Source organism: Astyanax mexicanus, chromosome 20 (genome assembly GCF_023375975.1).
Source record: "Astyanax mexicanus isolate ESR-SI-001 chromosome 20, AstMex3_surface, whole genome shotgun sequence".
NCBI classification, from domain to species: Eukaryota; Metazoa; Chordata; class Actinopteri; order Characiformes; family Acestrorhamphidae; genus Astyanax; species Astyanax mexicanus.
In genome coordinates, this window is record NC_064427.1 from 11,656,905 (window position 1) to 11,684,249 (window position 27,345).

At 39.0% G+C, this 27,345-nt stretch overlaps 2 protein-coding genes across 3 annotated transcripts in view; both read right to left on the bottom strand.

Moving 5' to 3' along the window:
* Window positions 1-931: 931 nt before the first annotated feature.
* kctd7 (potassium channel tetramerization domain containing 7) lies at window positions 932-9,027 on the bottom strand. Its single transcript, XM_007259430.4, has 4 exons — window positions 8,391-9,027; window positions 5,940-6,109; window positions 5,469-5,647; window positions 932-4,691 (listed from the first exon to the last, which is right to left on the bottom strand). The coding sequence occupies exons 1-4, from the start codon at window positions 8,871-8,873 to the stop codon at window positions 4,315-4,317; spliced, it is 1,209 nt and encodes a 402-aa protein (XP_007259492.3). The 5' UTR covers window positions 8,874-9,027; the 3' UTR covers window positions 932-4,314.
* A 2,658-nt stretch (window positions 9,028-11,685) lies between these two features.
* cux1a (cut-like homeobox 1a) overlaps window positions 11,686-27,345 on the bottom strand; it is a 135,677-nt gene continuing 120,017 nt past the window's right edge. For both annotated transcript variants that reach the window (XM_007259429.4, XM_007259428.4), the window contains 4 exons: window positions 22,544-22,822; window positions 19,785-19,973; window positions 17,776-18,055; window positions 11,686-17,472 (listed from right to left, as the gene is read on the bottom strand). In XM_007259429.4, the coding sequence (XP_007259491.3) occupies window positions 17,118-17,472; window positions 17,776-18,055; window positions 19,785-19,973; window positions 22,544-22,822 (1,103 nt within the window). In that variant the 3' untranslated portion in view covers window positions 11,686-17,117. The remainder of the gene's footprint in view (window positions 17,473-17,775; window positions 18,056-19,784; window positions 19,974-22,543; window positions 22,823-27,345) is intronic.

The window sequence follows — 27,345 nt, forward strand, 5'->3', positions numbered from 1 at the left end:
ATGTAAATTAATAAAAAGTTCTAATTGTGATTAATTTGGTTAAATTAGAATTATACTGACAGAACAACTTAATGTGAAAAAAGGATCTAGACATGAGCTGAGAATATAATATTCAAAAGTGGAATAAGGAATAAGTGAGAATATAAATATGATAAGTAAATTTCAATATATAAAGAAAAACATTGATTGTTCAAAAGAACAAAATAAGACAAATTATGTTTAATCTTCTTCACCTGAATTTCAAGAGAAATTTTACTGATTTTTACAGATTGTTTCTACAGTTTTGAACCTCATTTTTATACTAAAAAAGAGGAGGAAATGATAAAAATACATCAAATAAGAAAGACATCTACTGTACTTTAATGGATAAATCTGGTTAAGGCTTGTAGGAATTTCCTGTTAATGTTATGTAAAATGTACGGGTACAATCCTTTTTTTTTAAATAAACATGTACGGTATAACTGTTATGTAAAGATTACATGCGCACATTAATAAACCTCAGTTTATTTTCAATTAACTGCTATACACATATACAAAATGGCAAAACACTTCTGCCTTGTAAAGAGAAGGTCCTGTATATAATTGCCAAGTTAAAAGGTATGTAACCAACAAACAAACTATATATATATATATAAATTAAATCTCCGCAAACTGTGGATACTATTATCTCAGATCTTTAGCTGGTTCAGAGTTTTTTTTTAGAGATAATAAAACAATATGTGGTCACATTGCCCTCAGCAAAAACAGCGGCAAAAACAGGCTTCTGTGAAGAAAGTCATACTTACCATATTTAACTTTACATTTATAAAAAAAAAAAGAGCAATGTTGATAATTAGAACGATGCTATCATTAATAACGTTAAACTGTAGAGCTCGGTTTGCTCAGTGAGAACTAAGTGTGGGTGGACAATTAATGCACTCAAACTAAAAAATGGCAAAATATACATATGTTTATTGTCAGCACAATAAAGCAGTAGAACAATAATGCAGTACAAACATTATAATTCAACACATTTACACTAGAGTGCAAGTAGTCCTGCATCAAGATTCCCTCCAGCAAAAACACCCACGTCCACACAGACACAGAAAGAGAGAACAGAGAAAGAATAAAGAGAAAGTGAGAGAAAGAAACAGAGAGATAAAAAAAATAGAGATACATAGAGAGAGAGATAGAAACAGAGATACATAGAGAGAGAGAGATAGAAATAGAGATACATAGAGAGAGAGAGAGAGAGAGAGAGAGAGAGAGAGAGAGAGAGAGACAGAGAGAGAAATGGAGATAGATAGATAGATAGATAGATAGATAGATAGATAGATAGATAGATAGATAGATAGATAGATAGATAGATAGATAGATAGATAGATAGATAGATAGATAGAGAGAGAGGGGAGAATAAGGTCAGAGTAGTCTGGATGGTGTTGAGTAAAGTGAAGCTGATGCAGTGCTGAGAGCTCATGCTACGTTACGGCCTTCACAGCCCTCAAAGCGGCTTTAGGTGATAAAGATCCAATCACTACAGCTGAACTGATTTAGGGCTGTCACAATTACTCAGTAAAACTCAATACATTAAAATATCATATATCATAAATTACTATTTACATTTCCTTATCATAACATTAGTCAGCAGTTAGCATGAAGCTAATGCATATTTTACATGACATTACACAGATTTATATATTTACAAAATCGGTAAATACTGTGTGAATCCTATAAATACACTCCCAGTGACCCATTTGGATCCCTGGGTTTCTAGAAAATAAAAATCACTTCAGTGACAGACAAACAATACAAATAAATATTAACAATTCTTTTTCCTTCCCAATATTGTATTAGTTTCAATATAATTCTTAGTTTTAACAACATATCTGGAAGTAAGTTATAATAAAAATGTAAAATATTGTATTAAAACAAAAGAACAAAGTGGTAGTATATTGCACAACTTAAAAATATGTAGTAAAACTATATAGTATACTATATAGTAAATATATAGTAATGCACAGCAACGTGTACATATTCCTCATTCATTTAAGCCATTTTAACATTCGGCCTGTTTTAAAACTAATTATTCATTAATTAGTTTACTATTTACTATATTCATAATTAATTTAATTGATGGTGACAGCCCTAAACTGTTCCTAAGTGTTTATGAAAGTGAAGTTTTTTCTGGTGCTCCTGAATAAGGCATGAGCTACAAAAGTGAATAAATCTGAGGATTAGCAGCCAGCAGCAGTCTGTTTGCTTTAGACCAGAGTAAACACAAGGGTACCTTAACTTCAATAAGGCTAACAGTCCAGTTATTCAGTAATATACTCTTTAGTTCACAATTTAAAAAAATATTATACAGATTATACAGATTTATTCCAAAACAAACTATAATGACACTGAGGATGAATCTTTAACCTTTCCACTAAACAAACAAACAGCAGTATATGTAGAATGATTGTAGCAGTTTATAAGTTAGCTCGTGAGCCTGCACGCCTCAGACAGAGCTTTTGGTTGTGAAATATGAATGTGGTTGTTTGGTATGTCTGGATAGGCAGCAGAATTAAAGAAATTTGTCTGAAATAATCTCTTCACATTCTGCCCACTACTGTGTTCTCCCTTAGCTGCAGTTGTGAGATTGGATCAGCTTTAATGACTGAAAATCCCACTCAAACTTCAACAACCGGTGGTTGATTCCCCAGCTGGGCAAGAAGATCCCACTACACCAATAAGAGTCCATAGGCAACACTATTTGTTACTGTGTAACATGATTCAAATGCTGTAAATGTAATAAGATCAAATTTGCCCAACTTTGTTCACAAATAAAGAACAAACAATAACAATTCATAAACAAATCCAGTTAATCTAGCCCTGACAGGCTAAAAACACAAACACAGGGCATAAAGACTCAGCACTGACCCAGCTGAAGAATGATATACACAACACTGTTTAACAAGAGTCTTACTCCAGATACCGAGAATAAGACAAAACAAAACAACACCAACTAAAATGAAAGCACTATTGGAGCTGAATTAGATTTATGTTTTTTTTTTGTATTTGAAGAGATTAATTTTTTAACTCAGTATGAACCTGCAGTGTTTTTTTTTTACAATATAGTCTCATGATAAACTAAAAAAGCTCAAACAGTGCTTAATTTCAAATAAATTAAATCATCACTCAAAAAAAGGAATTATTACAGATACATAAAATAATTACTCTTGGATTCTTAACAAAAATTCAGGCAGCCTTCATTACCTCAATACCTACAGTTATTTACACAAAGAACTCTTAATCCCATCACGGTTCTGCCCAACAAAGTAAAAGAATGTTTTATAAAGTTTCAATTGTTGATTTGCAACAATTTCCTGTGTTAAAGGCTAGGCGGGTTCATTTAGAGGAAATAATATCATGTGTAAATATTTGTAACAATAGCTAAAATTAAATAAACTATACAATAAATAGTTTTATATGAAAAACGCCCTTTACAATCTTGAACTGTTCAACTGCAAACAGCAAAAAAGAAGAAGAGCATTCCAACCTTTGCAGTGAATATAAGGAAGCTTCTACATGAACACAACCTGCTGCAGTTACACTCTCAAAAATGTTGTATTCATTATAAACCACTATATGTCTGTCAAAGTCTGCATAATTAGAATGCTATTCGCTTTAGAAGCTCTTTAAGCTACCTAACAGTGATGCACTTTGGCTAGGATAAGACTGCCCCCCCAAAAATGAATTTTGGCATATCTTGATTGTATACAGTTTGGACAGAAATAAAACAAAATAAAATAATAAGAAAATGTTTTTTTTGCAAGTTGGATCCACACCACATTGGATCTGAAACATGATGTGCGTGTGCGGGTTCAACAGTGTTACTATGTAGTTACTGAAGCCGCTTATTGTTACCTCATTAACCCATTTCCCACACAAATCCAATCTGATCGCTTGCGAATTTGAGTGCAGATCTGATATAAGAAACATAACCTTTCATATGTGGTGTTAAATCTCACTCATTTGATTCCTGGCATAAGGTAAGAATCACTCCACACAAAAGTGAACCATTAGATCAAGACAGATCAGATCTTAAACAATGAGGTGTGTAATGTGAGCATAGCCTTGTTCTGTGTGAGTGATTATAACACCTTAATAACACACTTCATTCAGCTGACCACATTACAGCACCAGCGTAGTTATGAGGGTTGAGGGGATGATTTCTGGCACTCTGATCATATTCCGGTTATGCCACAGTACTGAGCACTCACACGTGTTTGGCATAAGATAAATGTGTTGCAGTGCAGCTTCAACACACCAGTTTTGAGAGTGTACTGTGCTTCACCACCAGGTGATTTTAAACTCGTAGATAGGCCGTTTGCAGTAGTAGTGGTTAATGAGATGCTTGTCGCACACTCCGATGCACTGCTGGTCTGCTGTGATGCCACGGTCAGCCAGGTCGCTCACGATGCAGTGCAACAGGTCGTAAACGTCCGCCACTGCCTCCCACGGCCCAAATGATACGTCCACCTCGCAATGATGCTCAAACAGCTTAGCCTCGCTCTCAGAGCGCTCGAACCGCAGTGAGTTGAACAGTGGCCGCTCGTACGGCGTGATGGGCATTTCCTCCTTATACACACACACCTTCAGCTTAGCAAAGCGGGCCTTCCTCTGCATTGCTCGTAACTTCGCTATCTCCACAATTCGCTCCAGGTTATCTAAGAGAAAAGAAAATGTACAGAATAACAAAATGATTTACATCGCCCCGAACTATTCTCATAATCTCAAACCCCGAATTTACAGTAAAGTCTGAATACTTAATAGTACATAATAAAAAATACATAGTAGTACAGAAGTATTTTAGTATTCTTGTTTGTTCTGAAATAAAAAAGGGAGTGGTCATGCTTTTGTTAAAGGAACTTTCTCTACTGCCCATGGAGAAGACCTTCTACTAGAATTTTGGAGCATTGCAGTGCTGATTTGATTGAATTCAGAAAACTCTCTCCACACCAGCTCAACTTCAGAAGTATTGGACTGAAAAGAATAATTCTAGAAAACACCATTTTTACTGCTCCACAGCTCAAAAGGAGGCATTATACCCTCTAGCCCACATTTGACAATGTTTTCTAGACACATCTGTGTCAGCAACAGTTTAAATTAAAATACCTAAATGCATTCATTAGAAGGGGTGTTCACAAGCATTAGGAAATAGTGCAGATAATGTAAAACTCCTATTTCCAATCATCATCTGGAAACTATTTGTTCAGTAAGTTCTTTTTTGTTTTTTTGTTTTTTACACAGTGTGACCCACTTATCTATAAACTTGGACAGACATATAAAGCTGGGCAAAATACAGTATCAGTGTTAAGTGGGCCACAATATTAACTCTCCTGAGTCTCATCACCAGTTCAGCAGCAAACTTACATTTATAAACAGGGAGCTGGTGTTTTACTACAGTTTTTTGTTGTCTGTTTAAACCAGCATCTTCGGCTTACCTTTATAATATGGCAGCAGATCAAGGAATGCCTGTCGGACTTTCTCTCCAGTCAGAGGCTGTGTGTCCTCCAGGTTCTCCAGCAGGGGTCCAATAGCGTAATACTGTGCCTCTCTGTGTACTGCACGCACCCGGTCCCTCTGCGGCAATTCCCCCTCACGAAGAAAATTCAATATGTCCCTAAACAGACATCATACTTTATTCAAATCAAATTTTACATTTTAGCCTATTCGCTAACTTCAGTTGTTCAGTTAGTTCTGTTCTCAAGTTGATTATTTTGTTGGCATGACAGATTCATAGGAAATATTTTCAAAAGATACATATAGCAACCAGCGAGGCAACAGTGAGGCACCCATTTAAATTATTATTATTATTTTTATTTATTTACTTTTTTTTACAATAATTACACAGCACGAAGATGCTTCACCACATATAAGCTCTCATTACAGTCACATCACCTCACAAAACTCACCCAAAATACGAGCCGTCACGGTCAATAAAGTAGCGCCCTTCAGCATCTCGGGGGATATGGTGGCGTCCGCTGAACATAGCCGCCAGCATTGTGTCCTCATAGCGCCGCAGGGTGGACAGACGTGTGGTAAAATATGTCCCACCAACGTTCAGAGGAATCACTTCAGGAAACTGCAGGACATGCAGGAACAGAGGGAGAGTGACCATTACTACAGTACAGCACAGTACAACACAGTGCAGGATACTTCAATTAGCTAACATATGTGCAGATATCACAAAGAGTACTTGTTAACCAAGAGGGCAAGGAATATTTGGCAACCAAAATTATTTGGCCAAAAATACTCCACCACCTCCTTCACTTACCCCCAGGCTGCATGTTAGAGCACTGCTGTACACAATGCAAGATGTGTGAGAGAGAGCTGAAAGGAAGCCAACAAACACTCTTTTTACACTCTGCCTACCACTTTAGGCAACATTTATCATGCTTGGCATCAATTTACTTAGTTTCTACCTCTTCATTAACTGTATGTTTTCCAGATGAAAGACACTGTATGGGGCTAGTATAATAACATTATCTGAGCTAACTCATAAACTGTTTGCATATATTTATAGATACACTGGTTAGCATGGTCATGCTTGAAGTAAACTGACTGTTATTACAGTTCAGACAAAAATGCAAAGAACTATACGTTTCTGTTTTCATGTATGGTTAATTATTTTAAAACATACCACCAGTTCCCACCCTTTAACAACAATATAATAAGCTGATCATATCACAGAATCATATTTAAAGTATTGGTGTGTAGCTAGGCTGGAGCTCTAACATGATTACACTAATCATAGGACATAGTGAGTTCATCAGTGACACCTTTAGCAGGTCCTTTCCAAAACACGATTACACACCCTTAATCCCACACAGCCAGCAAATCTGACAGACATGTGACTGACTGGGAGCCAGTTACAGGAGCCACGGGCTTTCCCCACAGGGACATGAGCCAATCAGGTGTGTGTAAACTTCTGTTGTGAGATCCACCAATTAGGTGGAAAGCTGGAGATGTGGGATGTATGGAGTATACAGTAATGTGGGTGTTTTACACAGTATTACACTGATAAGTATCTTACATTGTTATATACATCGCAGTGGGTAGCACTTCCGCCTCACAGCAAGACGGCCTGGGTTCGATTCCCGGCTGGGGCGACCCGGGTCTTTCTGTGTGGAGTTTGCACGTTCTCCCCGTGTCTGCGTGGGTTTCCTCCGGGTTCTCCGGTTTCCCCCCACAGTCCAAAGACGGCACGTTCAGGCTGATTGGACCTTGGTTGGAAATTGCCCCTTAGGTGTGAGTGTGTGAGTGAATGTGTCTGTACTGTTACCGACCTACGAGTCCTCTTCTGAGGACGAGATCATAGAACCTTGTGATTAGACGTTACCTTTCCTGCCACGAAATAGCTGATGAGCTGATGTGGCGTTAAACTCGACTAACCTGACCTGACCTGTTATATACATCGCAAGCATTTAAACCTGCTTTTTAAATCTAATGTTTTTAGAGACTTTGTTTAAAAGTGTAAAGTTGTGTGTTAAATGCTCTCGTCATGTACACTATATAATTTATACACATTGATTAAAATGTGCTTAGTTACAGTACAAATAAAATACAACAATGTAAAACTGGTAATGCTGTAGGTGTCAGGCTTGGATGCAACACTGTGTGTGCTAATCCAACACTGGGGATTTTAAAGTGATTATTAGCTAAAGTATCTTGCCAAACAGTGCTGTAATACAAACACCACACACAAAATGAAAATACTCTGGCACATGGAGTTCTAAGGTTCAATTCTTAGTGATGCCGCAGCCATCTAAAGAGAAGACTCTCTCATCTGTGTGTGGAAGGATCTAACAGCTTAGCTAATTCCACCTGATTAATCAACTGGTCAGTCTTCAAACACTGATTATATGCACCTGCATGGTTGGAATACAAACCTGCAACCACACCCAATGTGGACAGGTTTGATAAATCTGACAATTCCTGCTTCAGTGGTTATTATGGTATGTCAGGTGGTTGCTATGTCATTTATAGGCCTTTCCAAGTGCTAATCAACTGCCTCAATTGATTGCTGGGATGATGTTGGTAGGTGGTTACTAGGGTGATTCTATACAGACACATCTTCACTGCAGGGGTGGGCAATATGATGACCTTTAACCATTATTTTTAACACTTTTATACTACAAAATAATCAATAATCAGATGCAGGTTAATGGACCTTTAATCAAAACCCTGCTGTTTTGTGAACTGTGATTTACTGTTATATATACATGTTTTCAGCCTCTAACTTACCCTTACTTATTTCAAAACACACCCACTATAAAAAACCCTTTTACCGACACACACCCCCATGCTAAACACTCCTAACACACCCCTCGAGCTGAACACACGCACTGCGCGGTCAGTTTTACCTCCTGAGCCGGATTAAACGGGTGTATGCTTTTCCCCAGGTTTCCCCGTGGGCTCCCCGTGGCTGTTTTGCGGGGCTCCTGCTCCTCCAGCACCGCCGCTGCGCCGCCCAGGCTGGGCCCCGCGTCCTCCGGATCATCGCTCTCACTCGCGGCCGAGAACACCACCATGACTCTGGGCTGCGGGCCTGCGCGGCCCTCCGGCCCGAACCGCCTCAGCAGCGTCGTGTCTCCGGCTCCGTTAGACGTATCTCCGACTCCATTCTGCTGCATGCACACCGACCACACGGCCTGCGGGGAGTTTCCGTCCACGGCGGCTCTCAGGCGGACCGACTCGATCCAGCTAACCGAGAATAAACCCCTCCTGAGCGGCTGCAGCTGAGCACCAGGGCGGCTTGTTTGGGTTTTTTCCCCACCCGCATTCCGGCGGGACACGCCCCCCTGCGCCGGGATTGGATGGAAGGTCTTAATCACAATATTGGACATAACATTCACATTACCCAGAGTGTACACTCATCCCTCATAACAGAGAACAGTAAACCTTAGTGTTTTGTCATGTCTCCAGTGTTGGCCGGGAAACTACCGTATTTTACCCCTCTTTCCTGCCGTCCTCCTGTATTAGCATTTTCCCGTAAATGTCCCGTATTATATTATGATAAAAAAAATCCTGTGTCTCTCCAAACTGAATGTCACTAAATCTCGTGAGAACTGCCACCCAGGACGCTGCAAGTGGCAGATCTCGCGAGATTAGGGCCGAACAACCCTGGAACAACAAATCATGATGTGTGGATGAGAGAGAGGGAGAGGATACTCCTGCCTAAAAACACCATAGTATGATACGGCTCGAAGCGGGCAGCGGAAAATTTTATTTTTAAATTCCAAAACTTGACATGTATGATTGCATCTTTTAAGGTTAAATAAAGGTAAACATTTTCTGATATATATTTTAACACCAGGATGGTTTTAAAGGGTCAAGGCCCTGAATCTATACTCTGATTCTACAATATGATTTTGGTGAAAGGTGCTTCCCACTAATATTATTATTTTTAATAATTATTATTTAAATGTCACTTTCTACAGGACAAGACCACAAAACAGGATATATGAATATAATACAGACAAGATTTAGCTACATATTTAATGTAAGTAAAGTTTAATACAAACCAAACATATAAAACCATAACGTTGAATCAATGCGGAATCTAAAATCGATGTGCACAAATAAATCAATTCTGACGTCCGAGATTAAAGTTGTTTCAATGCATAAGCGATGAAAAACACTTATTTCATGTATGTAATATTAATGTATTAATCCGTATTCAATCCCCCAACCCTCTATGCGCATGGATTAAGTATTAGAAAATTATACAAATTCTGTGTGATGACGGGTAATTGAAAGCTGCTTTGATGTTGATGTTGATGTTGAGGCTAACGTTTTTTATGGAAAAAACATTACCACACTAAAATAAATACATTTAAATAAATTGATAAAAGCGTAATGAAACACCACTGTAGCTTTAAAGTATTTAAACTTTAAAACATTTATATTTCATTAATATTTCTATCGGCTTAAAAATAATAAGTAATACTGTATTATAATACTGTAGTAAAGAGCAAGTTCACTACGAGTTCGTGCAGCCAGGTGGCGCTGCTGGGTAAAATGTTTATAAAGCGGGTTTGTGCTGATTTAACCTGATTAACCTCAGGAGTCACAGGGGTTTAAACTCCAGTCTGAAACAGAATTTATTTAAGAAGATGAAGAAACTACAGTAAACTTTCTATTTCAGTCATCTTTACCTCTCCAGACCTGCACTCTCTCTCTCACAGAGGAAAATATATGCACATTAATTCCCCCCGTTGACAATATAGGTCAAGCAATGTGACGTCACTGTAACATAATTCATCTGTAAGCCACTCTGGGAAAGTGCACGTGCAGTGCAGTAAATATAGGGTATACAGTGGGGAGAATAAGTATTTGATACTTCACGATACATAACCCCATTCATCCTCTCTTCAGTACGATGCAGTCTTTCTGTCCTCTTTGCAGAAAAGCACCCCAGCATATGACATTTCCATCCCCGTGCTTCACAGTTGTGTTGGTGTTCTTGGGTTTGTATCTATCCTTTTTCTTTCTTCAAAAATGGTGAATGGAGTTGATACCAAAAAGCTCTATTTTGGTCTAGTATGACCTTCTCTGGACCATTCAGATAGTCACTGGTGAATTTCAGACGGGCTGGACATGTGCTGGTGCCCTGCAGGGTTTTAGTCAATAATGGTATAGTGTGTTACTAAATGTACTCTTTTGGTCCCAGCTCTTTTCAGGTCATTGATTCCTGACCTTCAGAACCATCCTTACCCCACGGAGTGAGATCTTGACCCAGACTGAGGAAGACTGACAGTCATCTTGTGTTTCTTCCATTTTCTAATAAATGTGCCAACAGGTATTGCCTCACCAAGCTGCTGGCCTATTGTCCTGTGGCTCATCCCAGTCTTGTGCATGTCTGGAACAGATGTCTTTTATACAGGTAGAGTTCAGAAAGGTGCAGCTAATGAGTGCAGAATAGGAGGCTTATTAAAGAAAAACTGGTCTGTGAGAGCCAGAATTACTTATTAATTAATAATTTACAAATCATACAATGTGATTTTTTTAGATTCCGTCTCTCACAGTTGAAGTGTTCCTACCATAGAACATTGAAAAAAAAGTATTAAAGTCTCTACTATTCAGGGTTATGTTGTGTTTTGTATGCCCTCAGCATTGTTACAAAGTTGAAATAAACTGTTATAAAATCTGTGTTCTTTTGTTAGATAATGGATGATGAAACATAGTTGGAATTGTTGTCAAAAGATTGTAATAAGTATTATGACAAAGAGGCAGTGTAACCTACTGATGAGCCTGTGACAACTTTGAGTGATTGAAAAAACATTCAGTGTAAACTTTGGACAATGTTGTAGCTATTCTGCATGAAAGCAGACATAACGGCATGCAGTTTGCTGATGCACTATAAGTAGGCTCTTAGAGGCTACCTTTGGGTAGTGTATTCCAGGAGTGTCCCCACCATATTTCAATCGAGCATCTGGGTAAATGTGCTGCAGAATGCTATATAGAACCTGTTTGCCTCCATGCCATAACTAACCATATTTCATTTTTTATCTTGTAAAGTTCATTTTCCCACTCTAATTTTGTAATCACTCACATATAAATTATTACCTTTCAAGTTTCATTCAATTTGAACAACTTTTTCGGAATAAACTAAAAACTGCAAACTAAGCCAAATAAAAATCTCTCAAGACAACAAAGTGGAAGAGTTCTCTTTATTCAGGTAATGGACGATTGCTCCATCGTGTGGTTCAGAGTTATGAAACATAGAAAAATAGACCACAAAACTGCATCAGCAGTTGGAAAGGAGGGAGGGAGACACAGACAGCGTATCTGAGCGAGGCGCTGCGCTAAACAGAGTTTCTACCTGAGCTTTGTGAGACGCCAAAGATGAGAGAATACACACACATATTTAAGCTAAAGGGAACAGTATTGTGTTGGGACCTGCCTCTCACACTCGTACAGAAACATTTTATACACACAGCAGCTAAACAACCATTCGTTCTGGAGCAGTTTGGTAAAAGTAATCAAATGTACAGAGTTTTTTCGCACCTCTTGCAATTTACAGACAAGTTTGGTGTCTGGAATTTATTTTTCAGTTTTAGCACTGGAGCTATCTAATAGCCACATTTAAGCACGTCTGCCTAAATCATCACACAGTAATCTCAGTATATATCTCTAATAAACTAAACATCTAAAAATCCTTAGCTAATGATACAGTACAGAACTTATTTATCAACATGTACAACTTGACCTAGCTGGTCATCAGACTAGTTTGATCAAACTGCTCATATTTGTGGAACAGTGTCGTCAGATTAATAATATCCGGTCACCTTGGTTGACTATCTTCATGACGGTCCAAAAGGCCAATCCAATAAACCAGGAAACAACAAAAACCTGCAAACAGCTCAGTTTTAGCTATGCTAATGAACATCTGTTCATGCTAACGAGCTACACAGTGTCAAAAACCACATAAAGTCTTTTAGAGATAACCTAACACCTCCACCTTGTTTTAAAGTGTGTGTTTTAAAGTGTGTGTTTGATTTAGACCTGAAGTTAATTAGCATACAATACTCAGCTAGCTACATTAGCCTTGTAGCTCCAGTGTAAAACTAAAGAAGCTAAACTTCAAACACAAAACATGACTTGGCTGAATGGCTACATATGTGTTAAAGTAGGAAAAGTAAATTACATTTTTAACCAAACAATTTTCTTAAAATCACTGCTAATTTGATTAGCATAAAATATGTTGACAAGTGTATCATTATAATGCCACTCTAATGACATTGTAGGTGAAGGAAACTGTCGTAGGTTGTGGTGTGAGAGTGTGCGGAGCTTCTTCAGGATTGAACTAAAACTAGTTTTTTGAACAATTACAGAATCTACAGCAATAATACATAAACCTACTGTACCAACTCAACCATGAACATAAACATTGATCATTCTGATAAAATAAGATACGTGTGACATCTGTACAGCTGTGTGATGTCCATAGCATTCTGTTAGTGTTCCCATATAGAAAACTATTTGACAAAAAATGATTAGATGCATCGTCCACAGTCCACTTCAAGTGCTTTGTCTCGTGGTACCTACAAAAACATTATCAATATTACAGTGAATTAAAACACAAATGGAGGGTCTGCCTAACCAGCGCCCTTCACACATGCTGTTCAAAACCTTTTTTAGGTTTTTTGGTCCACATTACATGATATTTATTGCTAATAATAACCAGCTTTAAAAACACCATGTGACACTGGGCTTTAAAACATGACAATAAAATTGATCCAAATAAAATTCAAACATTTCGACAACTTTGGTTTTTATGATCGATCCTAAATATATGGGCTGATATTTTGCTTCAATTAAAAGGAACAGAGACTTTGAACAGAAACAAATAAACACCATGACCTGAGACAAAAACGGATGAACTCTTATAAATTACCCTCTCCAGTTACTTTAAGCACAAGTGTGTTTCTCTATAGCTTCTGTTGTGAGGTTAGATAGGATTGGATCTTCACAGAAAATACAATAGGGTAAAAATCTCTTTCGGGCTGAATCCAAATGATTCTCCATTCGTCTGTAGTGCCGCCTCAGTGTATATTACAATACCTGCATTTAGAGTGTGTTATGAATATTCATAAGGGTTCAAAGAGAATTTTAGAGCTTTTAAAGCCTGGCTTGTAGGTGGAGTCTGGAGAGGGTAACTCTGCAGCTGAAACTGAGGTGAGATTCGGACAGTGCAGATTTAATTTGGTTTTGGTGTACTCGTTTGGCATTTGCTTTAAAACACCTAGACAACCTAATTATGCTACACCCACCATTGCAATACATATTATTATTAGCATAATGTATATTAATGGTTCAGTTTGATGGCTTTAAATGATGGGTTTATTGTATGAAGGCACTCCAGATGAAAGAGTGTGAATTAAGGAACAGTCCTGGTGTTAAATTAGTGCAAATACTGTGGTTTGGTCAAATGGTTTTGAATTGCCTACTGTGCTTTTTGAGGTGTGTAGTGGCACAAAGGAAAATAAATGTGATTCCAGCTTTCATGGCTTTCTGGTGAAAGAAAGAGAACCTAAACTGAAGAGAAATAAACTGGACACTTTATTAGAAACACCTACATTCTACCTACAATCGCTGACTGTTACGTAACCAACACCCTCCTAATAGCTCCACTCTGAAGGTGTGCAGACTGTAGATCTTTTGGTGCTGAACTACATCAGCCCACCTCTGAATCCCTGCTCTGATCACAGGCCCACTGCTATTCCAATACTGTGTTCTGTGACACAGGAGTGACACTGACATGTGATGTTCATGAGAGAGTGGAGCAGAAACTGATGAAAAGAGCTGGAACAGAACAGCTGTAGTCTGTAACTGTAAAACAAAAATGTAGGTGTTTCTGATAAACTGACAGATGAGTGTAGGTACAAGGTAGGGGGTTTCTAATAAAGCAAAATGACATAGCACTGTAACACTGAATATTACACAGCATTGGCAGAGATAATTACTTTCCAACAGCTAATATAATTTTCAGAATGTGTGTATCTGGCTGCTTAATAACTTTATCCAGAGCACTGTTTCTGTCCATCCATAGATTAACTGTGTTCATCCAGCTCTAAAACAGAATAATACAAACAAAGTCAAAATGATAGCCTTCAGGATTAATTCATCAATAGACATGTATCAAAAGTACATAACCCAATACTGCCGGCAGTCTATTAGTCTAATAATACGTAACCTGACCTTTTATAGTCCCTTCCAGTAAAGAAAAAAAAATCAAATATATATGTCACAAATAATAAGACATCAATATGTATAAGACAGTGTCTATAAATAAGCACACCACACCAACAAACAAAATAATGTCTGCCATTAGTTTTTCTCATAATTGTGTAAATAAAAAATGCAGATGTAAATACGATAAGCAGTGATTAAGGGGTGGAGGTTGGTAAGCTTTGAGCAAACATACTAACAAACGTTAATTTGCTAATTTAAGACGTGGACAAGCTGACGCTTTCAGAGACTCATACACTAAAAAAGGTGAGCATCATCCACTTTGAGAAAGTAAAGCACAAATAAAAAGAAAATCATCTGTAACGCACACATGTGGACACCAGGGGGAGGCAGTGGCAGCTGGCACAACAGACAGAGTGGCCACAACCTGGTGCAGTATTTATTCCGAGTACAGGACAAAATAAAAGTCTTGTTCAATATATTGACCTGTGCTGAACGGCAATGACCTTTTTAACTTTCCCATTTATTTCTCCAAAGCACTGAAATCTCGTTTTTTTTTTTTCCAAATAAAAAGAGAAGCGTGGAAATGCCAGATTTTTTTACTTAATGTATTACACATTAAAGGCCAGTTTATACTCAGATTAATTCTAAATTGAGACATACTATTTATATTGTTATATATAATAATTCTGAACTGCACCAAATCAATCTAACTGAATCAAACAGAATCAAAGTGAATCTTGGTGCACTTTGAGATATCTTGAAGCCACTGAATATTTTTTTATAAAGAATCACAATCAAACTGAATCTCTAGGGATTTGAATCCCTATTAAACACCTATTAATCATTAAACATTTATTGCTAGATCATTTCATCCTATTTGAATCATATGTTTAAAATAGGACCAACAAGGCCAGTTACTCCTAAAAAATAGAAAAATATCTCCATTAAAAGGTAAAAAAGCAGAATGTGTATGATATGTACTATAAGCTGTAGTGTGTTGGTGAATGTGGTTTGTTTTTTTTCTTTCACTGAAATAACTTTGGAGCAAAGTTTGCACTGCAGTCCATGAAGTTACCCAGTACAAATGATCAGGATGTAAAGTTAATGAACATAAGGGGCAACAGTTTTGTACTATTTTGTACTATTTTAATTTTTTACATTTTATCAACTGAAAGTGTTTTATTCCACTGCTAGACTATTATTTATTGAAAAAGAAACTGTGTAACACAACACTTTCAATAGATAAAACAACTTTATTGTTTATTTATAGGTTTAGAGTAGATTATTTCATTTGCTAAGGAATCCTTTTTTCCCTCATTGTGCAGTTTAGAGAGTTTATATGATAATGATGTAGTGAAGAACCTGAAGGTTAAAGGTCTGTAATGCTTCTGTTAAACTCTGCCATCAAACATCACTGCTGCATTTTATAAATCCAGCAGAAGAAGAGTACTTTTCAATTTTCACCACACTCCTCCCTCCACCTTCGGCATGAGGTCTCTAAAGTGTGGATTAAAGCAGGCTATTGTCTTTTAAAAATATCTAGAATAATATTTGAAAGTACTGTACATCATTTTAATGGTCCTCTGCACTACTGCATTAGTTTTGGTCTAAAACAGTGCAGAAATGAGTCTATTTCACAAGATTCGCCTTGAAAAGCTTAAAAGGTGGTGGACTAAAGCCGGTAAAAAGGAAAATTAATTCAGGCATAACTTAAATTAATTAGCTACCACAAGACAAAAAAAAGTTTTTTTTTTTCTTATGTGACAGTACCTGTGTTAACAGTAGATTTAAAATATTTGGTTATAATCAATAAATTGTTTCTAACTAACTTTTAGTCTAACAAAAGAGCAAAGAAATTGCAGAAATTCAAAGGAGTGTTGTTTAGAGTCGACTGACTGTGCAATCTCTTTGTGGCAATGTCATTGCTATAAAACAATTTCCCCCCTTTTTCTTTTAAGAGAAGCTTCTGATATTTCAAATAATGCCGGTTCCTTTCTGAAGGAACACCTGGAGTGCTGGAGTTTGCATAGCCAGGAGATGGAGATGTCGCAGGAGGTGAAAAAACTAGCCTCCTGCTAACGTGCATTTCTCAAGTGCTTTTGGTTTGAGGCGGCTTTTCCACAGCCTGAGAACGTCTGGACTGTAACAGTTAGTGTAATTTAAAGTCTAGGAAACAGAGATGTATTGTGGGATATGTTCTGCTCTAGCCTGACTGGGATGAGCTTGACAGCAGTCTGAATGGGAGTAAAGCTTATTGAAGCTTACTTCAGTTCTTTTTGCACCAATGGTGTTAAAGCCCTGTTGCCAGCAGGGCCTCAAGTGCTTTACTAAAGGACAACATTGCTATAAAAACAGCTCTTTTTCAACTCTTTTCTCTGTCCCCAGAGAATTTCTCAGAATTCCCACTCGTGTGGCTCGTCTCGGTTGGCTGCTTTCTCCAGCCGGTGGATGATGCTGTTCAGGTTTGCTGCCTTCTTCCGCCGCAGGCTGCTGTCTCTCGGATTGGAGGAGGCCACTGCCGCTGAGGACGATGAGGACGACGTGAGGGCCGATTCTGGGAAGCTGAAGAGGGCGTCCGTGTGCCCGCTGGTCGCTGCGATGCCCAGCTCATCGTGGGTAGGATCCTCCAGCCCGGACGCTCTGCTGTCCGATTCAGCGCCGTCGCAGCTGCTCTCGCCGTCTGCCCCGGCTTTTCCACCTGCCGCTGCCTGAATTTCCTCTATGAACAACTCCCGCCGGATACGAGACCTGCCACAGCAACAGTTCAGAGTTCTGAAGGGGTTCTTTAGGCAAAGGTTCTTTACTCAAAAAAAGTAGAAAAGCAATAAATACAATATACAACAGATATTTTTACTCAATAAATAAATGACCAAATCTACAATTTTTGTGTATTATGTAAATTTACACAGAAATATTGAAATTTTTTAAGAGTTTTAAGCAACACTGTAACTAACAAGTAAAACTGAACTATTGCAATGTTTATTTCAACGCTGAATGTTTTGAATTGGCAGTTTGAATTTAAGCCACGTTTAAGTGTCAGTGATTTCACACCTGTAGTTGTGGAACCAGTTGATGACGGTGCTGGTTTTGAGGTTCAGCTGACTGGCCAGTTCCTCAATGGTTTTTGGGGACGGATATGGTTTCTGCTGGTAAGCTCTCTTTAGTGCCTCCTTCTCCTCTGGAGCTAAAACCACACGGGGCTTCTTCAGCTGGGGCTGGTGGTCACGCACGAGGGGCTGTGGACTGCTGGCCTGGCTGTAATCAGCTACACAGACTACGGCTTCTCGTGAGGGACTCTCACTCACTGAGCTGTGCCGCCTCTTCATGTAGGCTAGAGAGAAACACACACAAACACACACACACACACACACACACACACACACACACACACACACACACACACACACACACACACACAGTGTGAATTGATTGAAAGAAATGATTCTGTTTATCTCATTATCCAAAAATATCTGGACAACAGCAGCCTGTAACCGGTGATGATCCAGCAGGGGGGGGGGATAAATTGCAGCAGCAGATGGAGTTTTAAGGTAGCAGTAGTGCTCAGTGAGTGAAGGAAGTAGGTAGGATTTCAGTTTTCAACAGAACAATGAAGTGATTAGTTCACCAGTAGGTGGCAGTCTTTACACATAAATCAAAACAAATGCCAAACTGTCACTGACACACGTACATGCACACACACACACACACACACACACACACTTATACACAGCTTGCTTTAAGCAGAATACACAGGATGCTTTCATTAGTTTTGTATTAGTACTATTATTTTCAAGTTAATTTATATAATGGTAGGATTCAGAGTCCTCCTGTAACAGAAACAGTTTTTCAAGTGACAGAACCCTGGGGAGGGGTTATATTTCTCACTTCACTGGCGGCTGCTTAAAAGCCTACAGCAACGGCATCGGTCAGACATTTTGCTAGCAGCTAAAATTCTCAGAGCAAGGGCTAAGCATGGCTAATTTGCCTCGTGCCACAGAAGCTGAGGTCAAATTCACACTCTTCCCTGGAGAAACAGAGAGCGAGAGATAGAGGAGAGAGGAGAAACAGAGATGTTTTTTTCTGTGGAGCCAGCAGATAGAAATTTTACTGTTCCACACAGATGCAGTGTATTGTCTGTGTGTATGAAAAAAAAAATATATATATATATATATATATATATATTTAAATACACTTGATTACCCTCGATTGTCCATTTATTTCATTTATTTATAGAAATCCCGTTGAATGTTAATGTAGAATGTTAATCATAATACTACTTAATAATGCATTTGCACGCGATAAAGCACACATTATGTGTCCTTTGCTTCTTTAAAATTCTTTTTTAAGATTTGTATTTTTTGTTGATACAGCAGTCTGTCCTCCTGTGGCCATGCTCTGACATTACTTTAGAAATTTCTCCAGTTACAAAGTGCTTGCAAGATGTGCCTCCTAATATTTTTTACAGTAACATCACTGCTGTGCCAGATACTTTGATAAAGATCAGATTTGGGCCACTTTTATCTTTTTTGTGAATGTAGCTAAATACACATAGGTGCTGAGAGGTGCTGGGGGTGCACTGGCAGAACTGTAGCCTGTTTGAGTTGTCAGTATTGTGTGTTGATGGTATATGTGGTCTGTTTATATATGTGTGTGTGTGTGTTTAAGGGGGTGTTTTTAATGTGTGCTCTAATTGCATGTGATTACTATGTGAATATCAAGGGCGTGGTAGTGAGGGGAAAAGTGGGCCCAAAAAAAAATTCGATCACGTTCCGTGTATACTGGCATGGATAGGGGTCCACTGACATTGAGAGTGTACAGGGCCCAGAATTTGCTGCTACATCCCTGGTGAATAGTATGTTGAGTGTGGGGGGTCTGTAGGGTATTCGATAATGTAATTCTTCTTTTGTTTTTTCATTCTGCTCTTGTATAGTCTACATATATCTGACTTATTTAAAGGATGCATTTTGGCATCTTTTAACAATACAGGTAACAGTTTACGCCCAGTGTGTGTGTGTGTGTATGTGCATGTGTGTGAGAAAGAGAGAGTGTGTGTTCAGTACCTTTCTTCTCCATCCGTTTCATCTCCATCAGCTTGTCCACGCTGTTTGGGTCGTTGAGCCAGAGCTGCATTCGGACGAACGGCTCTCTGCCCTTTAGGCTGAGCTTGTGCCAGGGCTTGGGTCGGGCCAGCAGGTCCGAAACTGACCCCTGTGTCAGGCCCAGAATACTCTCACCAAACAGACGCTGACCTGAACATTGCACACAACACACACAAATACTGAGATTATACAAAAAAAGTGTATCCAATGTAAAGTATTCAATGTAAGGTCCAGTTTCTTTGCATGATCAAACACTGGGTTAGGACTTTCTGACCAAATATAAGAAGTTGAGACAGGATATTGTCAACCATTCATTAAATGAATCAAAATGAATAACTATTTATTATCCCTTATTTATTAACAAAAATAAAAGGGATCTGAGGGTACCGGTAATCTGTTTTACCAATTATGCTGCTTAAAGGGAAACAATGTGAAATGTGAAAATACCTGCTGCTCTACTCAAATAGATTTATCTGTATAGTTGCCTGTAGTTACTAGTCAAAAGAAAAGTGGGTTCAAGCAATTCCTTCAATGCTGCTTGTTTTCAAAGGATGTTTCTGTATGAAAAGCTGAATAATGGGAATTTTTATCTCTACTGTGAAAGGATTCCCCAGAGAGCTGCGGAGCGCTGTGATCACGCCTGACTCTCCACAGGGAGCTTTCCCTTTGAGACTCTCCGCTTTACACTGTTTTACCCAGACTGACTCCTACACACACACACACACACACACACATCTAGCATCTCCTGGGAAAGATTTAAAGCAGCACTAAACAATATACGGCTCTGCTTGAAACACTATTCACAAATGTAAATTAACCCTTACTGTATGTTGCAGTTATTGTTAGAGGTAATAAAATACTGCTACAATTTTATCTGAATGATTTTCTGACTGAACATCTTAAATCCATCCCACACCAGTCTGTCAGCAGAAGAAGAAAGTATTTATTATGATCAGCATTTGACTTAGCGTTGTGTGTGTACCAAATCCGATCTGTACATAGAAAATATAAATCAGAGCTTTATATTTTTTATATGTATTGCATAACTATAACATTTAATTACGTGATAAAATGTTATGGAAAACAATAGCTCAAGCCTCTACAATCTGTGTTTTTTCTCTTATTATTTTATTTGGCTCCTCCAGGCCCTCTGTGTAAATGCATGTCTCATGAATGTTTTTTTTTTAATTATGCAGAGAGATGCTTCGCTTTGACAAGTGGATGGAGAACTCTTTTAACTTACATTTAAAATGGTACAATAAATCCACACAGCTACCATCACTGATATCCTGGAGTGAACCTGGAGGACTACTTTAAAATGTAATGTTCAAAGTGCTCACCAATTTCCGTAAACCTGCTCTGCTGCATTTAAAGTGTGATCCCTTGTAAACAAAGTATGACCACATACGGTATGCGCAGTCCAACTATTTTTAAATATTTGTGTCATCCAGAAGGTCCGAAATGTCTGAAAAGTTATTTCAGCCTCCGAGCAAAACAGCATGTGACAAATTAATCGTCATGGAGCAGACAGTTCCCAGACTAAACCGAATCTATTTTGGACGAAAGGCTAAAAGAGTTTGTGTGATTAAAAAAGCCACATGAAGGAGAAAGATCCTGTCTGCCACCACCACTTAAACCCTCATTAATTACAGAGGGACACAGTGACGGTCAGAGAGTACGGCCATTAAACGCTAAGGACAGAACAGCGTCTCCTCCAAATGCCCTTCACTGCAAAACACTGTTACACACTTCCACTCAATGACACTGGATTCCATTTAGACACACTAAGAGCAGGGCTTTGGATGGGATGGAGTGTTGTCTTTTATTCGAGATCCTGTCATCAAGCTGCTAAACGTTTACATGCCATCCTTGCTGGAAAACCAACCTGGCTATCTCAATCTAATGAAACTGGTTAAGGTTGTCTCTGGTAAATAATATGCTTCGGCTTGAGTTGAGATGGTTTAGCTGTGCTGGTCTACCAGTGGGACCAAACTTATCAAAGAGTTGACCAGTGTGACTAAGCTTGTTGACCAGCACGATCAGCATTACCCTAATGACCATGTTGGGTATGTGACCTGATTATGCCAGTTAACCTGTATCACCAGCTTAAACAAACCGGTCAACCAGTTCTACTATACCAGTCAACCCAATGAGCAGCTTGACAATCAAATTCAAAAGTCAAACAATAAGTCAAAATATCTGCGAACACAATTTTTTAATGAATTAATTTAGCTATTTTAAGCTGCAACAACAGCTTATTTAAATATGCAAATGCACACACATTACTTAGTCCACGTAGAGAAGTATTACCAGCAGAATAATTTATTTTATTAACCTATTGACACCATGTCCAATGCCAGGCATGGGCAAGAGTGGTATAAAAACCATCAGCATTGAGCTGTGGAGCATTCAATTAAATCCATTAGTCAAATTTATGTTTTAAAATCTAGTGGACAGTAGAAACAGTTACTCCAACAAAAGCAGAATAAACTCTTTTTTTAAACGCTTTTGATATCCTGAAAAATCAATATATATAATCTTCTGTGCATATAGTGTACACCTGCCACCTTTAATGGATGAAAAATGATAGTAGTTATAGGCAGATTAAAATAAAATGATATTTTAACATAATGATGTGTTTTAAGTGTAGGAGATTATGGGCTCTTTTATCAAAGTTTATGAGCTTCTGTGTGTATGATAAGCAGCACTATCTCACTCACCGAGGTTATTATCAGTGAGGACTTCTTTGACCTTCTTTGTGATGGCGTATGTGTCCAGCTCTGTAGACATGGCCACCATCTCCTGAATGCTGAGTCCGGAGTTTCCAGGAACCGGCAAGGGAAGGGGTGTGTCCATCTGCAATTCAGACACCTCGCTGGTCTCTTGGCCCATAGACTGGATGTACTGATCTTCTGGCTGACTCTTAACGGACTCCTCGGCTGAGCTGATGGGCGACTCCGGGGCCGGACTGCAGCTAGCTGATGTTTTGGGAGTGATCTCTGTGTAGAGACATACAGAGTATGAAATACAGGGTTTAAAATAATCAGCATAAATATTAGACAAGTCTAAACAATATCCCAACCTGTTTAAAACCCAGCATAATAAAGATCTGTACCTTCAGTTCAGCCCACAAATGTTCATTTCTAAAAACTGAAAGGCTCACACTAATGCTCACACTCACAAATAGAACAAATAGGCAATTATTCTGCTCACACCAGCACTCACACTCATTGTCTTTCTAAAACTGTCAGAAAGATGAGTGACACTTACTTTACTCAGATTAACCACTTTTACACACAAAAAGCCTATGCAGAACTGAATTCTTACGGTCTTTAGGTCTACCAGTCAAGTCCCGCCCAATGCGAGAGCTTTTTAAGCTGTTTCTTATCTGATATCACTGAGAGAACAATTCTGATTAGACAATTATCTGTTAAGTGTTTCACATATTTATTTCTAACAGACCCGACTGCTATAATAAAACCAGTTCTGTAATTTCCCAGTTTAAACACCAACGTAATTCTACTGAATAAAAATGTATTAAACAAATATAAAAATATCAGCAGTGGATTGTCTGTTTGTTTATTGATCACAATTTTTCAATAAACGCTCACAGCCCAGATAAGCAGCTTTGCAGCTCTTTTTCCCCTCATATCCTAATCAGCGTAGCATGAACTGATAACACCGTGGGATGTTGGTATGGGCTGATACGGCAGGTCACGCTGCGGTGGAACAGAAGTGGAGCAGCTTAGCCCTCACTGCCTTATTCATACAGCAGCTGCTCATTTACACTCATTCCAAATTGAGTTACACAAATGTGTGTATGTGTGTGTATGTATGTATGTGTGTGTGTGTTTGTGTGTTCTATGTGCATGCATGAATGTACATGGTCAGCGGTAACCAGCTGCGTGGCCAGATGTGACCCCCACCACCACCCCATACTTAGAAACACACATACAGGCACAGTTACACACGTGCACACACACACACACAGACATGCACACACACTTGCTGCCATTGCTGGTTGCTTTCAGCATGTCAGAGGGACCCAATGTCATCTCCACTTCCATCCCCCCAACACACACGCACACACACACGCACAGCGCCGGCAGTGAGGCTGTCACCAGGCCGTGTGTGTCTGGCTGAAGATCTGATCTGACTGCTCGCGCTCGGCCTGTCCCTGCAGCTTCACACACGCTAATCAGAGCTGACGGCCTCTCCGTTGCTCTCTCGCTGCCACACACACACATGCACACACACGCGCACACACACAGAGTCAGTCGTGGATGGAGAGATGGAATATGAAGGGGGAAAGCTCTGAAATGGCTCATCAGATCAGAGCAAGTCTGAGTCTGTGTTCGTCCACAGAGCAGAACAGCATTCATGTATAACAATAATAGCAATAATGACACAGTAGCTGGAGAACCCTCTTATGATTATATCCAACACACATATACTATATGTCCAAATGTTTGTGGACAAATGCATTTAAAAACTTTACCATGTAAATGTGTGATGTTCAGTCTAATCCCTGTAAAGAACTACTGCCAGTAGATTAGCACTCTATATATCATATAATCCTCTGATACCAGTCCTCTGTCCTCTGATATAGCATATAATCTTCTGATACCAGTCCTAATGTCAGGTGTGAGCTAGAGGGCATAGAGCCAACTAAATGAGCTGTGGAACATTGGAACTGTGTTCTTTGGAATGATAATTCCAACAGCGTCCAACGGCGTCCAACAGCATCACCTGAATACTCATCACCGCCTTGCTCACCTGAATGCTTCTTTGCGAAGTTTTAGTATCTCTGTTGAACTCTAAGCTCTGAAAATTATTTTTCTAGCGTTTACTTCAGTATTTTGACAATATGCATTGTTTTTGACCACATCTAAATCTCAGCCTCTGATTACCCTGTTTGTGTTTTTGCAATAAAGATCTGTTTGCACTTGCATCCAGTCTCACTGGCTGTTTGTGGTGACAGATAAGGTTCATCCAGTACTTTTGGGAGGAGTTGGGGAGTTGAGTCTATTTAGTGTATTTCTTCTAAAATGAATCCAAATCAGCTAATTATTAATCCAGTATTAATTTTAATATTATTAATGTTGTTGTTGACATCATTACAAACTAAATTGCAGTGTCCCCAAATGCTTGACATGCTCTCTCTCTCTCTCTCTCTCTCTCTCTCTCTCTCTCTCTCTCTCTCTATGTGTGTGTGCGTGTGCGTGTGTGACCTAATACAGCTTTGAGTGGTACAGAAGTCTGGATGACCTTCAGCAGAACGGATCTACAGAGACTAATGAGGGTCACTGAGTGCCCTCAACCTTACACACACACACACACACACACACACACACACACTCACACTCACACACACACTCACAAATGCAAACCCCCATGCACACACCCTGGAGGAGGGCTTCTTTTAGCCTTGTTGAGTGTGTTGTCCTAATGAGGGTTAGTGAGGACAGGAGATATGGAGGACACACACACACACACCATCATTCACTCACTGTACTGTTCCAGGTGGTGTTTGGATGTGTGTGTGTGTGGGGGGAGGGGTGATATGATGATAAATAGAGAATTGATTTGATCTGTTGTGAGTGTGCTGGGAACAGTCAGCACTTCTACACTGCTGACCACCTGAACAGATCATAAACACACATATTTACACTAGTTACAGAGAACTGTATCACCCACCAGTACTTAGCAATGATCACACAGCTTAACCCTCTCATTCTTTATTTGTCATGTCTTACTTTTCTTTTTAACTTACCATATTTACTGTCCTTCTTTTTCTTTCTTCCTGTTTTAACCTCTCTCACTATATATTGTGCATTCAGACCAATGTGCTTCATCAAACAGAATTACTTTCAGGTTTTTGCTGAAAATGTACACAGTTCTCTTTTCATGAAATATTTTAACAGAGACATGCCAAAAGCAATAGAATAGCACTATTTAAATCTGAGCTGTTACCTCAGGGTACCTCAAGTGTATAAGCTGTAAGGTGTTATCTTGTGAGTGAGACTGAACACTGGCCAGCATGTTCATGCTAAGGCCTTACAGTAGTGACAGGTTGATGGAACATTCCAAGCTGTTGTTGTGCAAGCATTTAATATCCACAATAACTAGTGTTATAATATGTGTGTTGGGATTACATCACAGAAGGCATTACCAACCACAGTGGACAGAGCAGTGAGAGGTAATGAATGTGACCGGCAACATCTGGCTAAAATTGTCTGTTAATATAAATGAGCAACTCTGTCAGAAATCCCATTTACAATAAATGCAGGAGGCCCCACACACATATCCCGCAGGTCGGTCTGTCTGTCTGTCTGTCTGTCTGTCTGTCTATGGGACTTTTGGGATGTCTGTGTTTTAAATGTGCTGTTTACTTGTCCGTTTTTTAAATTAAATCTTAATTTCTCTTTATTTCTCGATCTCTCTCTTTCGTCCTATGTTCTTTTCTTTATTTCTCTAATTACACTAAACTCTTACTTTACATTCTAGCCTCTCCCTACTTCTATACTTTCCTCCTTATTCTCTCTGTCTTCACTCTATTCTCTCTGTGCCTCTTTTTCCCTTTCTCCTCCTCTCTTCACCCTTTCTCTCTCTCTCTTTCAGGTTGTTTAAGCTCCAGTTCCAGTGTAAAACCCGATTCTGGCCCCCCTCCCCCTCTCCTCTTTCTCCCAGCTGCTCTCGCGCTCTGATCTGAACATGGCTGGGTCTAGTTAGTGCTACAGCAGGAAACAAAGAGAGAGAGAGAGGCTGGTTAATGTGGGACAGGCACAGTACAATTCATTACACACTCCGCTAACGGCCCATTCATCATCCCATCGGCCGATTATTTGCATATTAATCAGCCGCTGTGGCGTGACGGCCAGAGGTATGCAAGGACGTAGGGGGGTAATTATCATACATCCCAGAAATGATGGGTAATTGATAATAACAGAGACAGGAACCTCCAGGGAATGCCCCAGGGGTACATGCTAACGTGCTAACTCAATCCCTCCACGGACCCACCTCCAAATCCAGGTCAGATCTCAGAGACTATAAAACACATACACACTTTTTACAGTCAATACACTGCGGCTTCGGCCCCAAAAACTGCAGCCAACACAAGATTTTTATTTTACTCATCATTCATGTATTGTACCGTGCTAATATATTAATAATTTGATGTATATACTTAGCATTCATGTTTATATTTACATATATTATACATATGTAACAGAGTGGTGCACAAACAACCGTTCTTTTCTCAAAATTAGCACACACAAGTTGTTAGTTGACTTCATAAAGGAGAGCAGAGGTTACCACCACTCTGTACTGAAAGAATGCTGGTGCAAAGATTTAGGTGAACCAACCTACCTCTGTAATTCCTTTGTATCTTCAACAGGTCCACAAGAGAGAACATTCTAACTTTCTGAATTATGGTCTAGCATGTCTAGTAGTACTACTACTGAATGCAAAGTCCATAAGACAATCATCTAAAACATATAGTATCCTAGAAAAGCCAGCAGCA

What these genes read in the sequence shown, in the direction of transcription:
- kctd7 (XM_007259430.4), bottom strand. Translation starts at nt 8,873, where the DNA reads ATGTCCAATATTGTGATTAAGACCTTCCATCCAATCCCGGCGCAGGGG. An exon ending in CGTTTAATCCGGCTCAGGAG is followed by an intron (nt 6,110 to 8,390) that starts GTAAAACTGACC and finishes CATGTCCTGCAG; the next exon opens with TTTCCTGAAGTGATTCCTCT. An exon ending in TCTGCTGCCATATTATAAAG is followed by an intron (nt 4,692 to 5,468) that starts GTAAGCCGAAGA and finishes CTTTTCTCTTAG; the next exon opens with ATAACCTGGAGCGAATTGTG.